Source organism: Papaver somniferum, unplaced genomic scaffold (assembly GCF_003573695.1).
Source record: "Papaver somniferum cultivar HN1 unplaced genomic scaffold, ASM357369v1 unplaced-scaffold_22, whole genome shotgun sequence".
Lineage (NCBI taxonomy): Eukaryota > Viridiplantae > Streptophyta > Magnoliopsida > Ranunculales > Papaveraceae > Papaver > Papaver somniferum.
The window spans coordinates 2,305,890-2,318,975 of record NW_020632152.1 but is presented as its reverse complement, the minus strand read 5'-3'; the positions used below and the strand labels follow the sequence as shown (position 1 = coordinate 2,318,975).

Here is a 13,086-nt window from a genome sequence, read left to right as displayed (position 1 = left end):
ATTTACGGGTAAGATTCCATGGGAATATTCCCAGAAACCTTAAACACACACAAATTTGTCTACTTCGAGAAAGAAACTGGATCCGAAATTGAAACCTGGCCAGGAGCGGACTACTATAAGTCGGAAATTTGGTAAGAACGATGAATCCATTCATTAACAAGTAAGATTCCTTCGAAATATTCTCTGAAACCTTAATTAAACCCTATTCTAGCATATTGTATGCAAACCATGACTCCGAGATCGAAACCTGGCCAGGAGCGGACTAGTATAAGTCTCAGAGTTCGCAAAAACGATGAATACAACCATTTACGGGTAAGATTCCATGGGAATATTCTCAAAAACCTTAAACACACACAAATTCGTCAACTTCGAGTAAGAAACTGGCTCTGAGATCGAAACCTGGCCATGATCGGACTGTTATAAGTCTGAATGTTCGCAAATACGATGAATACAACCATTTACAGGTAAGATTCCATGGGAATATTCTCAGAAACCTTAAAGACAGACAAATTCGTCAACTTTGAGAAGGAAACTGGCTCCGAGATCGAAACCTGGCCAAGAGCGGACTACTATAAGTCTGAAAGTTCGCAAAGACGATGAATCCAACCATTTACGGGTAAGATTCCACGGGAATATTCTCAGAAACCTTAAACACACACAAATTCGTCAACTTCGAGAAAGAATCTGTCCCCCGGATCGAAACTTGGCCATGAGCGGACTACTATAAGTCTGAAAGTTCGCAAATACGATGAGTCCAACCATTTACAGGTAAGATTCCATGGGAATATTCTCAGAAACCTTAACACACGCACAAATTTGTCTACTTCGAGAAAGAAACTGGCTCCGAGATCGAAACCTGGCCAGGAGCGGACTACTTTAAGCCGGAAATTTGTAAGAACGATGGATCCATCCATTTACAAGTAAGATTCCTTCGGAATATTCTCCGAAACCTTAATTCGGAAATTCGTATGCATAACTGGGCTCCGAGCTCGAAACCTGGCCGAGAGTGGACTATATAAGTCGGAAACTTCGTAAAAACGAAGAATCCATCCATTTACAGGTAAGATTCCTTCGAAATATTCTCCAAAATCTTAAGCAAACCCTTTTCAAGGGGGGATTTTTTCGCAAAAGTGAATAAAATTTAGCAGAAATGAGAAGAATTTAGCAGAAGTGTTTATACGTATACGACAACTCTTATAAAGGTTGTGAATGGTGATGACATTTTTTTTTGCAGAAGTGAGAAAATTTTAGCAGAAGTGAGAAATTTTTTAGCAGAAGTGAGAAAAATTTTAGCAGAAGTGAATAAAATTTAGCAGAAGTGAGAAAAATTTAGCACAAGTGTTTGTACCTCTAAGACAACTCTTATAAAGGTTGTCAATAGCGATGACAAAAAATTTTAGCAGAAGTGAGAAAAATTTAGCAGAAGTACAGAGGTTTTTTTGCAGAAGTGAATAAAATTTAGCAGAAGTGAGAAAAATTTAGCAGGAGTGAGATTTTTTTTGCAGAAGTGAATAAAATTTAGCAGAAGTTTTTATACCTCTACGATGACTCTTAAGGGGTTGTAGAAGGTCTATGTATCGCTTTCTTCTCATCTTTTCCATCTCCCATCATAACCATCCATTTACATCATAACCGTCCATATATTTTTTTCCTTAACATTTTTTTTCCTTATCACTTTTTTATAAAAGTAAATGTAAAATATAACCAGACATGTAAATGTGGAAGGGTGGTTGAAATCCAAGTCTTTGACAGAGGAGGTTCAGGTTCGATTCACCTTAGCCTTTTTTTTTTTCAAAGTCAAATTTTTCATTTTACAACACTTGTATAGGTTGTGAATATTGATCAGAAAAAAAAAGCACAAATATACCAATAATGAGAAGCCGGAAGGATGGTTGATGACTTGTACTAACACACAGTAAGTTTGGGTTCGAATCTCTCAAAGAACATTTTAAAAATCAAATTTTATTTTTATCTTCAACAACCTTTATGCGTGTTGTTATATAGTTATTCACTACCTTTAAGATATGAGTCGTAAAATCTAAAGGTGGTCACTTCTCTCTGCAACCCTTTTCACACAAAAAGTTGTGGTTTTTAAATCTCGTCACTACTCTTTGGTCCTAAGAGTTGGACGGTTTTTACTTTGACAACTTCTTCATTGGAAAAAGTTGTAAAACATGCTAACTTTTACGACTTTAAAATTACGAGTTGTCAATCTACAGTTGTAGATTGCTATTTTTTCCGTAGTGAAAAGTTCTAAAACTTCAAAACTACCATTATGATTTATGAGTTCATATAATAAATTCGGGTCTCTGCATTATAGTTTGTTGATATCTTTTAAAATAAAAATGGTCACCTTATTTGTTTGGTCTCTTTGCTACGATGCTGCTCCCACTTCGAGCTATTTATACAATGCTGGCTTGATTTCAAATCAAAAGTGCTTGTTGTGTGGTGCTGCTATAGAAACGAATGAGCATCTTTTTCTACACTGTAAATTAGCTTTTGAAGTGTGGTCTTATTTTTTAAATAGTTTTGATTTGAGATAGTTGTGCACTGATAATGTTAGAAACATTCTGTGGGAAAGGGGAGTACGAAGAGTTTAGTTAGAGTAAAGAGGATATAGAGCCTATATGAAATGAAAGAAATAATAGGTTGTATCAAAATATTATTGGATGTAAGTATCAAATCATTGATGTTGTCAAGTGTCTGATGTCCAATTGGGTTAAAAGTTCTGACATTTTTGATGGTTTAGATCTAGAAACTTTGATTTTTAATTGGGATGCTATGGTATCCATATATTTGGAACTTTTTTTTTGGGGTCTCTTGTCACTTCTTTGGAAAAATTCATCCTTTTCCATCTAATAAAACATGAATAAAATTACCGGTGCCACTGTAGTACAATGGTAAAGTCATTGAGGTGATGATACCAGTGACATGACTTCGAAACTCGCTAGCATCAAATTCTTTACCGACAAAAAAAAAATAAAAAAAAATAAAATTGGTCAGCTTATCAATATGAATATACATATATAAGTCGTGATGAATAACGGTTGGAATTGCTCATACACAGGTTGTGTTATTTGCAGCCCACACTTTTTAACCCATGTGTAGGGTGTACAAAATGCCCGGAAGCCTGCGGCCTATTGTGTACCGCCAGGGTCGAAGGAGTCCATGGGCAATATGAACGTGTGTGGAGATCTTATTCGCATCCATATATTACGCATACAATACGCCTATTGTTCTTCCTGTTTGTCGCTTGAAATTAGGATATCTTTTAATGACACTAATGCATACTGAAGAATTGTCTTTATAGCTGTAGCAGTCCAGCAGCTGTTCCAAATTTCAACCAATTCTCCTGGTTGTTGATTGCAATTTGATACTATATCTTGGTGGTAATCGTACAAATACTGCCACTTTGTACATAGTTTACTTGTTTGTTGGTTGCAAGAATCTCTTGTATAAATTATTTTCAAAACCTCGTACAACAATTTTTTTTTTTTTAACACAATTTCCTTTTCACTGGAGTATTCAATAGTTTATCCCCGCACAACAATATTTCCTGGGTCCGTCCCGGGCAGTACAATTGATGTAACACTTAGATTTACAACCACTACGCCTCTTGCAAGGGGAGTATAATAAAGACTGGGTGCTTGGTTCCTTTGACACGTAAAATGTTCGAAATGGAGAACAAAGTAGTGATTGGGATTTACCAAATGAACTTGGATGGAATTTAAAATTTTGAATGAAAAATTTGTTTATTTTGAGAGTGGTTTTAAATACATGTTACGAACAGAAAATTTTGTATAAAATTAATGAGACTGCTTATATTCCCACATTATAGCAAAAGAACCTAGTTCTTTTTTGGATCAAAACCTGATTATCACCAGTAATAATCCTTATTTGACTGATCCAGATGAGTCTTCACTCTTATCACTAATCAGTTTAATAGGATCAACTAAAAATCTTTTTCTTCAAAATCTCAACTAAAAGTAATTGAGATTTAATTGTAGATATATATTTTGCTAAACTTAGGTAAGAAAATAGGGGATCAAATCAACTTGTAATAAATCCTTACTTCTTCTTCTTCTTATCCCTCAAATTAAGTTGGTCTTAGTGATAACAAAAAACACCTACTAAAATGGGTAAGATTATAATCCTAGTTATCTTTTCAGATAGAGAGTGATCTGATTTCTCTCAATTTTGACACTTTCAAATTTAGATTTATTAACTACCAAACTAACAGGTGTAGAGATAAGATGAGAGATTAGAACGATTCAGTCAAAAATGTCTCCTAATAAATCTACAATCCAAAACCACATACTTGTGTATATAAATAGTTATTACTTCATCTTGTTAAACCACAAACTACTCTTCTCTAACTGTTACTACTAGACTGGAAAGATGGTAGTGACTAATGCAGCAGCAGTGGTAGATGAAAGAGGTGTGCAACATAGGAAAGAAGAAGAGTATACAGAAGACGGTACTGTGGATCTCAAGGGAAGACCTGTTCTTCGATCTAAAGGTGGGAGATGGAAAGCTTGTTATTTCATTGTAGCTTACGAGGCATTCGAAAGGTTGTCATTTTATGGTATCTCCTCAAATTTAATTATATATTTATCGCAAAATCTCCACCAAGGCACTGTGAGTTCATCGAATAATGTCACTAATTGGGTTGCTACTACATGGATGACACCAATTATTGGTGCATTTATTGCTGATGCTTATTTGGGTCGGTATTGGACTTTCCTCGTCGCATCTGCCATTTATCTCTTGGTAATTCCTGTTTCTACATTAATTTTTTTTTCTTTTTTAACATTTAGAAATAGAATTATTAATATATATTTCCGTTTTGTTCTGTGTATTTGCAGGGAATGATCCTACTTACTCTGTCAGTTTCAGTGCCTGGATTGAAGCCACCTACATGTGGACATGGGATAGCTGCAAAAGATTGTACCTTACAAGCTTCTAAATTTCAAGTTGGCATCTTTTATGCAGCACTCTACATAATTGCAGTAGGAACCGGTGGGACTAAGCCCAACATATCCACAATGGGAGCGGATCAGTTCGATGATTCAGAGCCTAATGAAAGAAAATTAAAGTTATCTTTTTTCAATTGGTGGAGTTTTAGCATTTTCATTGGAACTCTTGGAGCAAACACATTCCTCGTAATTATACAAGACAAAGTAGGCTGGGGATTGGGATTCGGCGTACCGACAGTTGGAATAGCTATTGCTATTATAATCTTCTTGATTGGGACCCCATTTTATAGGCACAAACCTGCCACTGGCAGTCCATTTGCTAAAATGTATAACGTTATGATTGCAGCCTTCCAGAAACGAAAAGTACCATATCCTAGTGACCCTAAAGAACTTCATGAGGTAAGCTTAGATGAGTACACCAAGGGAAAAATCAGAGTCGAACATACCAATTCGATAAGGTCAGTTTGTTTTCTCCGTCTTTTGATTTCTCGTACATTCCTTTACTAAAACTAATATGCTTAAACTCACAAACATTTAACGTTTATGTGCAGGATACTTGATAAGGCTGCTATAAAGACTAACAACAAAGCACATAAACTCTGCACGGTGACCCAAGTGGAAGAAATCAAACAACTAATGAAAATGCTACCGGTTCTAGTCACAACTTTCATACCTAGTGTCATGTACGCACAGATAAACACCCTTTTTGTCAAACAAGGCACAACTCTAGATAGGAGAATGGGTCCGCATTTCAATTTGCCTCCAGCATGTATGACAGCAGTCGTGACAACTACCATGTTGATAAGTCTCGTGGTGTACGATCGTTGCATCGTGCCATTCATTAAACGATACACAAAAAATCCAAGAGGATTATCTTTGTTGCAGAGAATGGGAATCGGCTATTGTTTCCACGTCCTTGTCATGTCGGCTGCTGCTCTAAGTGACCGAAAGAGATTGAGTGTAGCAATGGAGCGCGGGACTATATCTAAAGATGAAACCATCCCTTTAACTATATTTATACTTCTTCCACAAGCTATATTAATGGGTATTGCTGATGCTTTGGTGTTAGTTTCGCAACTCGAGTTCTTCTATGACCAAGCACCAGAAGGAATGAAAAGCCTCGGAAGTTCGTATTATTCTACTAGTATGGGAGTCGGAAATTTCCTTAGTAGCTTCATCTTATCCACAGTGTCAAAACTTACAAAGAAGAGTGAAAACGAAGGGTGGATAGTTGATAATTTGAACGTGTCACATATTGATAACTACTACTGGTTTTTTACAGGATTAAATGTGCTCAATCTAATTGCTTTTTTGATCGTTGCCAAGTTTTATGTCTATAGAGCTGACACAACGGAGTTGAAAGCCAACGATATGCAACCAGGCGCGGAGATGCAGGACGCTACTGTTCTTTCGATAGAAAAATAAGCTTGTTGGATAGGAAGTTAAGAGATTTATTATGATTAACTAGTTAATGTAGTTTTCTTTATGTGTCCCCTATAACATTTTTGCAGTGCAATCAGCTAAATCCAAGTTATAGGGATAGTAGTATTGTCATGTTTCTGTTTCTTTCTAGTTTGAAAATTTCATTTTCAGTAAGGTTAGAACTTAGAACAGAAAGAACATGTAATTTTATTTTATTTTATTTTTTTGATCAAACTGCACATTATTGGAAAACCTTATCTACACGTCTTTGCGCTCTATCACTATGCCATTAAATCCTACCGTGTTACGTCCTCAACATTCTGCCAGTAATAACCATTGGTAATGAAGAAGGCTATATAACCCAGAAAATCCTACTACATACCTCCGTCTCTAGAAAAAGAGATACTATCAACTTTTTCATTTTATCCTTAAATAGGTCATAATAGAAACATGATAGTATTTCTTTCCCTCAAACGGAGGAAACATTATTTTTTTCATTTAAACCTTTGGCATTTAGGCGGGCGCTCGGAGGGCCTTCCTATTTATACCCACACCATTCTCCGTACATGTGACCGAGGCCGTAAGTACACCATGTTTTTTCTTTTTTCTTTTTTTAATAAGAAAGGAGAATTTATATTAAAAGGAATCATTGAATGTTTACATTCAGTTCATCTCTGACTAGAGATTTTAACCAAAGCGGATAATCAGAAATCCAAGATAGATTAATCCTATCAATTCTAGCCTTTTGGCTAGGCTATTAGCAATTTCATTCGATTTTGTAGTTGTCATAAATCTGATAAATACATTCCACTATCACTCACTAAGAATTTAGGTAATCATCTTCTTATTAAAAAATGTAGATAGAATTACAAAGATTGATCTAACTATTACAATGATCTATTTATCCTAGATTTACTTTCTCTTTCTCTATTTCTTGATCAAGACTCACTCTAGAACCCCCACAAGTAATGACCTTTTTCCTTTATATAGGATTTTACATAGTGTATGACAGCTAAGAAACCCATTATTTTCGGAATCACTATGCGACACATTCGCTCACATACAATCACTCATCTTCGCATAGCGTACATCTTCGCACAGTTCTTCACACTTTACTCGTGAATTTGCTGACGTCATCTGGTGCGTCACCTCAACTTTGTTGTGTGCGATGCTCTTCACTTAGGTTGTATTCTTTACTTCGCTTGATTACTAACGTGTGCGATATTTTACTCCTACATTTTGCCTCTTCTCATTTCGCTTATACTTCAGAATGAGCGATATGAGAAACTTCCATCTTATGTCATCGCACATGCTTGTATTTTTTCATTTTACTTTGCCGACAATTTCCCGGGTTTCAAGTTTCTCTCCACACGTGTCGATTTTCTTCCTTTTTACCGGATTGAACTGTCTTCAACCGGTTGCTTCTTTTCACCTCTTTAAGGGTTTTTCAACAGTAAATAACCCTTCTTTTCCTTCTTTTTATTCTCTGCCACTATACTTCTACACTTATCTTCTCTCTCTTATTGCTATTTATCTTCATCTGTTATTATCCATTTCTGCTACTGCTGCTGTCACTGATTTCTTCTGCTATTGTTCTTCTACCATGAACTCTGAATCGAAGTTTGTTTCCTTTCCTCATGATGATTATAATTATTGATTTTAACCATTCTCATCTAAGTTTTTTACTAACCTGATTCCCATACTTTCGCAGGAAAAGTTCTTCTATTAGCGCTCTTCAAATCATGCAAAAACCCAAATCTTCTTTGGATGAAAATAAAGAATCGCAAAAGAAGAAACCAAACATTGATAATAAAGAATCTCATAAGAGGAAGACTTCGCACAATAAAGAAGTAAGAAATATCCAATCTGTTTGAAACAATATTGTTGCCTCTATGTCTTATCTATTTTATTTTCGCAGGCTTCTGATTCTTAGATGGTTGATAACATGAAGCAAAAATCTAAGAAGCCTCGCAAACCCATACCAATCCCTTCAAATCTTTCTATTCTAGATTTTAGTGCCGCGGATATTTTCCCTATAACCACAGTTCAACCTTCGCATACTAACCCTCCTATCACTCCTTCAATAATTCAAACTCCTGAGAAAAATGTTCTTGTTACTCCTATACCACCTCAAGCTTCTGAGAAGAATGTTCCTGCTACCCCTTCACCAACAATCCCTCTTTCAGATGAGAATACCTATGTTACTTATGATGAACTTTTTCTTGAAAAGCAGTCTCTTGTGAATAAAGAGTTTTCTCTTAATCGAGGAATAAAAAGTACTCCTCCCCTTGCCTCTGCGACTCCATCGCATGCAAATCAAATTTTTCCTTCACCCCTTAATTCTAGCTCTCAAACCTTCTTCAAAAAAAATCTCCCTTCCCAACAGATTTTACTACTCTTTCTTCTCTTTCCTTATTAAATTCTTTTCCTTTCAACAAGAAAGCTTTGGATAGTGTAAAACTTGCTGCTTAAACGCTATCCGACGTCATCAACTCTGCCCCATCTTTAACTGATGATCCTTGCAAGTTTCGCTCCTGTTCTGCCTTAAGCAAGCTTCTACGTGAATTTCCCGTTGATAAAGCTTCAAGGGATGAGGTACTTTCCCAAATTGACCCGAGCTTCCATGTTGCTGTAGATGTCCTGGTAACTATCTTTCGCATCTTAGCTTTATCTTCTTTTAAGCTACTTCCAAGTTATACTAACTTCATCTTTTTCCTTTTAGGACTCTCATCGTCGCGTGATGCTAGTTGAAAAGCATTTTGAATCTAGTTGTTCTCAGTTGGAACTTTCGCAGAAAAATGTTTCTTTGGAGAAGGAAATACAAAAGCTGAGAGGAGAACTCCAAGTCACGAGTTTTGATGCTGAAACTCTTCGCAACGAAAATCAAAAACTTAGAGGTATTTATTATTGTATTTGAGTCATTTATCGTATTCTACATTCCTTCGCATACGTTCATTTTTGTAAATTTCTTCGTGCATCTATTAAGATTTAAATCGAAAGCGAACAAATGAGAGGTATGACTTTCAATTCCTTGCTGAAGATACTCAAGCGAATATCGAGAGGTTGCAGTCTCAATTAAGCCAATTAAATAATCAACATTCATATTCGCTTGATCATATTAACAATCTTTCCCATGAAAATAACTATCTCACTTAGAAAATTGAGTTTTTTAATGATCAACTATCCTATTTTTATAAATTTTCACGCGATGCTGATTTACTACATCAAACTTTATCTGAAGAAAATCATACCCTTTCTAGGGAGAAGTTGTCTTTCTCGAAGAAATAAGCAATGTTTTTACATCAATATTCAATTCTTCATGAAATAAATGAAAATCAGGCGCGAACTCTTCGCGTATTGAAGGAACAGTACGAGACTTCGCTTAAAGATTTAAGCTCCCAAAATGAGAAGCTTATTCAAAATAATATAAGTCTTTCTGTGAAGAAGAATCATTTTCAAGAACAATACAGTCAATTGAAGAATTCCCATGATGTTCTTAAGAAAAAGAACAAATCTCTTTCTTCTGAAGAAAAGAAGATTCGATCTCGCCTCAGTGGTTCAGTTGGTGATGGATTTGATAAGGCTATGGAAAGTATGAAGGACAATACCCTTTCTCTTTCTAAATTCTTCCAAGGTAGTCAGCTAAAGTTGACTGCCTTATTATGATTTCTTGGTATTCATCTGCACAGTGTTGATTTAAAATTTTTATTCATGGGTATTTATTATTCTTTGTAGATTCTGAAAGATCGCACTAGTCTGTTGTTACTCAATTGAAGTCTGAATTATCCAAGGCTCGCAAAGAATGTGCGAATCTGGAAATATCTTGTGGGAATCTTGAGCTCTCTCTTTTTGCTTCTCGAAGCAGAGTACGAAGAAGGTTCGCATACCAGAAGAATTTTTTAGAGGTGAACGCTAGAAACCTTGAAAGAGCGGCTATTCGCAAAGTCCATTCTAGTTCCCAATCTATTATTGACAGAATTCTTTTAATCAACTCTTTTCCAGCAGTAAGACTCCCCGTATGTAAGGTGAGTGCGGATAAAGAATATCCTGAACGAGATAGTAATTATGACTTTTTAAGTGATGCCGAAAAGGATAAAGATGATGAAGAAAATCAAAAAGAAGAAGAGAAGTATGCTAATGAGGCCGATACTGAGACTGAAGATCCTGGACCCAGTGCTAAGATTTGAAAAGTTTTTGAATAAGATGTTGTTGTTAAGCATTTTTGATTTCCTTTCTTTATTTTAACGTATTTTGAACCTTCGTATTCTTAGACTTGTTTGTTGCAAGGAAGATAATATATAGTTTTTTTAATTCCCATATTTGCCTCTTATTATTTTGCTTGCAAGAAACAATTGTGCGAATTTATCATTAGTTTATTTAATTTACTTGGGAGGTCTTATTTTGCCTTCCTATGTAAAGGTCTTATCTTTCCTCATTCTTGTGCGACGAGATCCCAGGCGGTCTTTGTATTTTAGTACATCGACCCATTGTTCTCGTCTTATCTTTTTCATCTTCAGGTTTGTCGAATAAATATCACAAGTCTTAATACTCCCATGGTTGCCCCTTCAAGGAAGCTTACCTCTATTGGGTTAAGATTATGGCTCTTCACATCCACTTATTCGACAACCAGTTGATTTCGCAGTCTCGCGTACACTACTGATAAGGTTTATAGCAGCAAGACCGCACCCTAAGTGGGGTATTTTCGGACCGAGTGCATCATAGTCAGGACTTGTCAAGAGTGGCAAGGTACGCTCCAGACGCCCCGAGCACTCTTGACTCAATCGTGTACCTCGGCACCCTGATCGAGTTTCTGCACTCCTTGGGAGAGCCTTTCTCACCTTAGGCTCTAAATCTAAGATTACTATCTTAGACTGAAAATTTAAGATATCTCTCCCGGATGGGAATTATCGTTTAATTCTCACTCCAAATATCCATAACTCAAGTTCCGGGGTCGGTATAGCCTTCCCTTGAGTCATGCGTTCTAGGTCTTTCCAATTATGACGTGCGATAGGTCTTACTATATTGCCTCTTGCATATGAGCGAACTAGGGTGCACACCACATTCAGATTCCTAGCCAATCTGATAATAAATATCATTTTATGTAGCCTTGTATCAAGGTCTTACTTTGATTTTATTGAATTTCTTAACTTTCAAGAGAAATATTCGCATTACAAACTGTTGTTCAAAAATATGAACTTTCAGATTTTTAACTGTTTATCCATGCGAGTTGATTCGCAAGTGGCTATGGATAATATTTTTTCAAGAACTGCCTATTCCAAGGTAGATCTAATTTACAACCTGTATTTAGTCCTTCAGGATCCATTAATTCATAGGCTCCCTCTCCAACTACTCTTTTTATTATATAAGGTCCATCTCAGCTTTTCTCCAGTTTTCCATCTTTTCCTTTTTGATACACTGAAATTTCGCATAGCAGTAAGTCCCCTGGTTGGAATTCTCTTATTTTAACTCGCTTGTTGTATTCTCGAGATAGTCTCTTTTGATAATTTTCCATGTGCTGCAAAGCGACTTCTCTTACCTCCTCCAAATCATCCAATTTTGTTAAGATCAAATCCGCACTTAAATTCTTTTACCAAGCTCTCTCTTTGTGGTAGGGATGATAACTTCTGTTGGTAGCACTGCCTCTACTCCATATGTCAAACAGAAGGGCGACATTCCTGTTGCTTCTCTTCTTGTAGTTCTGTAATCCCATACTACATTATGTATTTGTTCGCACCATCCTTTGTTGTGCCCTTCTAACTTTTTCTTCGGGTTGTCTGCGATTGTTTTATTTGTAGCTTCTACTTGTCCATTACTTTGAGGATACAAAGGAGTAGATTTGCCACTTTGAATTTTGAACGCATTGAGCAGCATTGTTATATTCTCGCTTTCAAACTTCTCCCATTATCAAACGCCAATTGTGTAGGAATGCCAAATCTTCATATAATATTTTCAAAAATGAATGTGAAGATGTCTTTATCGCGAATATGTTGAACTGATTTTACTTCTGCCCATTTAGTGAAATAGTCTGTTGCGACAATTAGGAATCTTTTTTGCCCCGTTACTAATATAAATGGTCCAACAATATCTATTCCCATTTTCCAAAGGTCCATACATTTGTTGATGTATTAAGCATAGCCTCAGGTGCATGTATCTTCTTTCCATGACGTTTACATTCTTCGCATATCCTCGAAACTTGTTTTGCATCTTCATGCATATATGGCCAGTAATTTCCCTGTATTTTTGCTCTATACCTGAGTGATATTCCTCCACTATGGTTGCCATCATCGCCATAGTGTAATTCCTTTAGAATTTCGATTCCCTCCTTTCGCGTAAGACATCTGAGTGAAGGTCCAAGAAATGATTTTCTATAAAGAACACCATCCCTTAATTCATAGTTTGTTTCAAGACTCTTTAATTTGTGTGCTTATAATCTTTTCCTCGGCAAGTCTCCCTTCTCTAGATAAGAGTGTATCTCAGTTCTCCAATCCTTCTCTTCGCTCACATTTTCTTCTTGTGTATCGTCTATGATCATCACATCTGTTTACACTTCTTCACCCTTTTCTATAGATGGTAATAATAGTGTTTGTATTTTTATATCCCTTGCAACCGGATCTACTAACATTGATGGTATGAACGCCAGTGCATCTGCAAGTCTATTATCTTTTCTTCTTATATGTCTCCAGCTTAT

At 36.1% G+C, this 13,086-nt stretch overlaps 1 protein-coding gene across 1 annotated transcript; it reads left to right on the top strand.

Annotated features, from left to right (window-relative positions):
• Positions 1 to 4,376: 4,376 nt before the first annotated feature.
• Positions 4,377 to 6,484, top strand: LOC113340682 (protein NRT1/ PTR FAMILY 5.2-like). The gene is made up of 3 exons (XM_026585803.1): positions 4,377 to 4,770; positions 4,866 to 5,434; positions 5,528 to 6,484. The coding sequence occupies exons 1-3, from the start codon at positions 4,399 to 4,401 to the stop codon at positions 6,399 to 6,401; spliced, it is 1,815 nt and encodes a 604-aa protein (XP_026441588.1). The 5' UTR covers positions 4,377 to 4,398; the 3' UTR covers positions 6,402 to 6,484.
• The last annotated feature ends 6,602 nt before the right edge of the window (positions 6,485 to 13,086 follow it).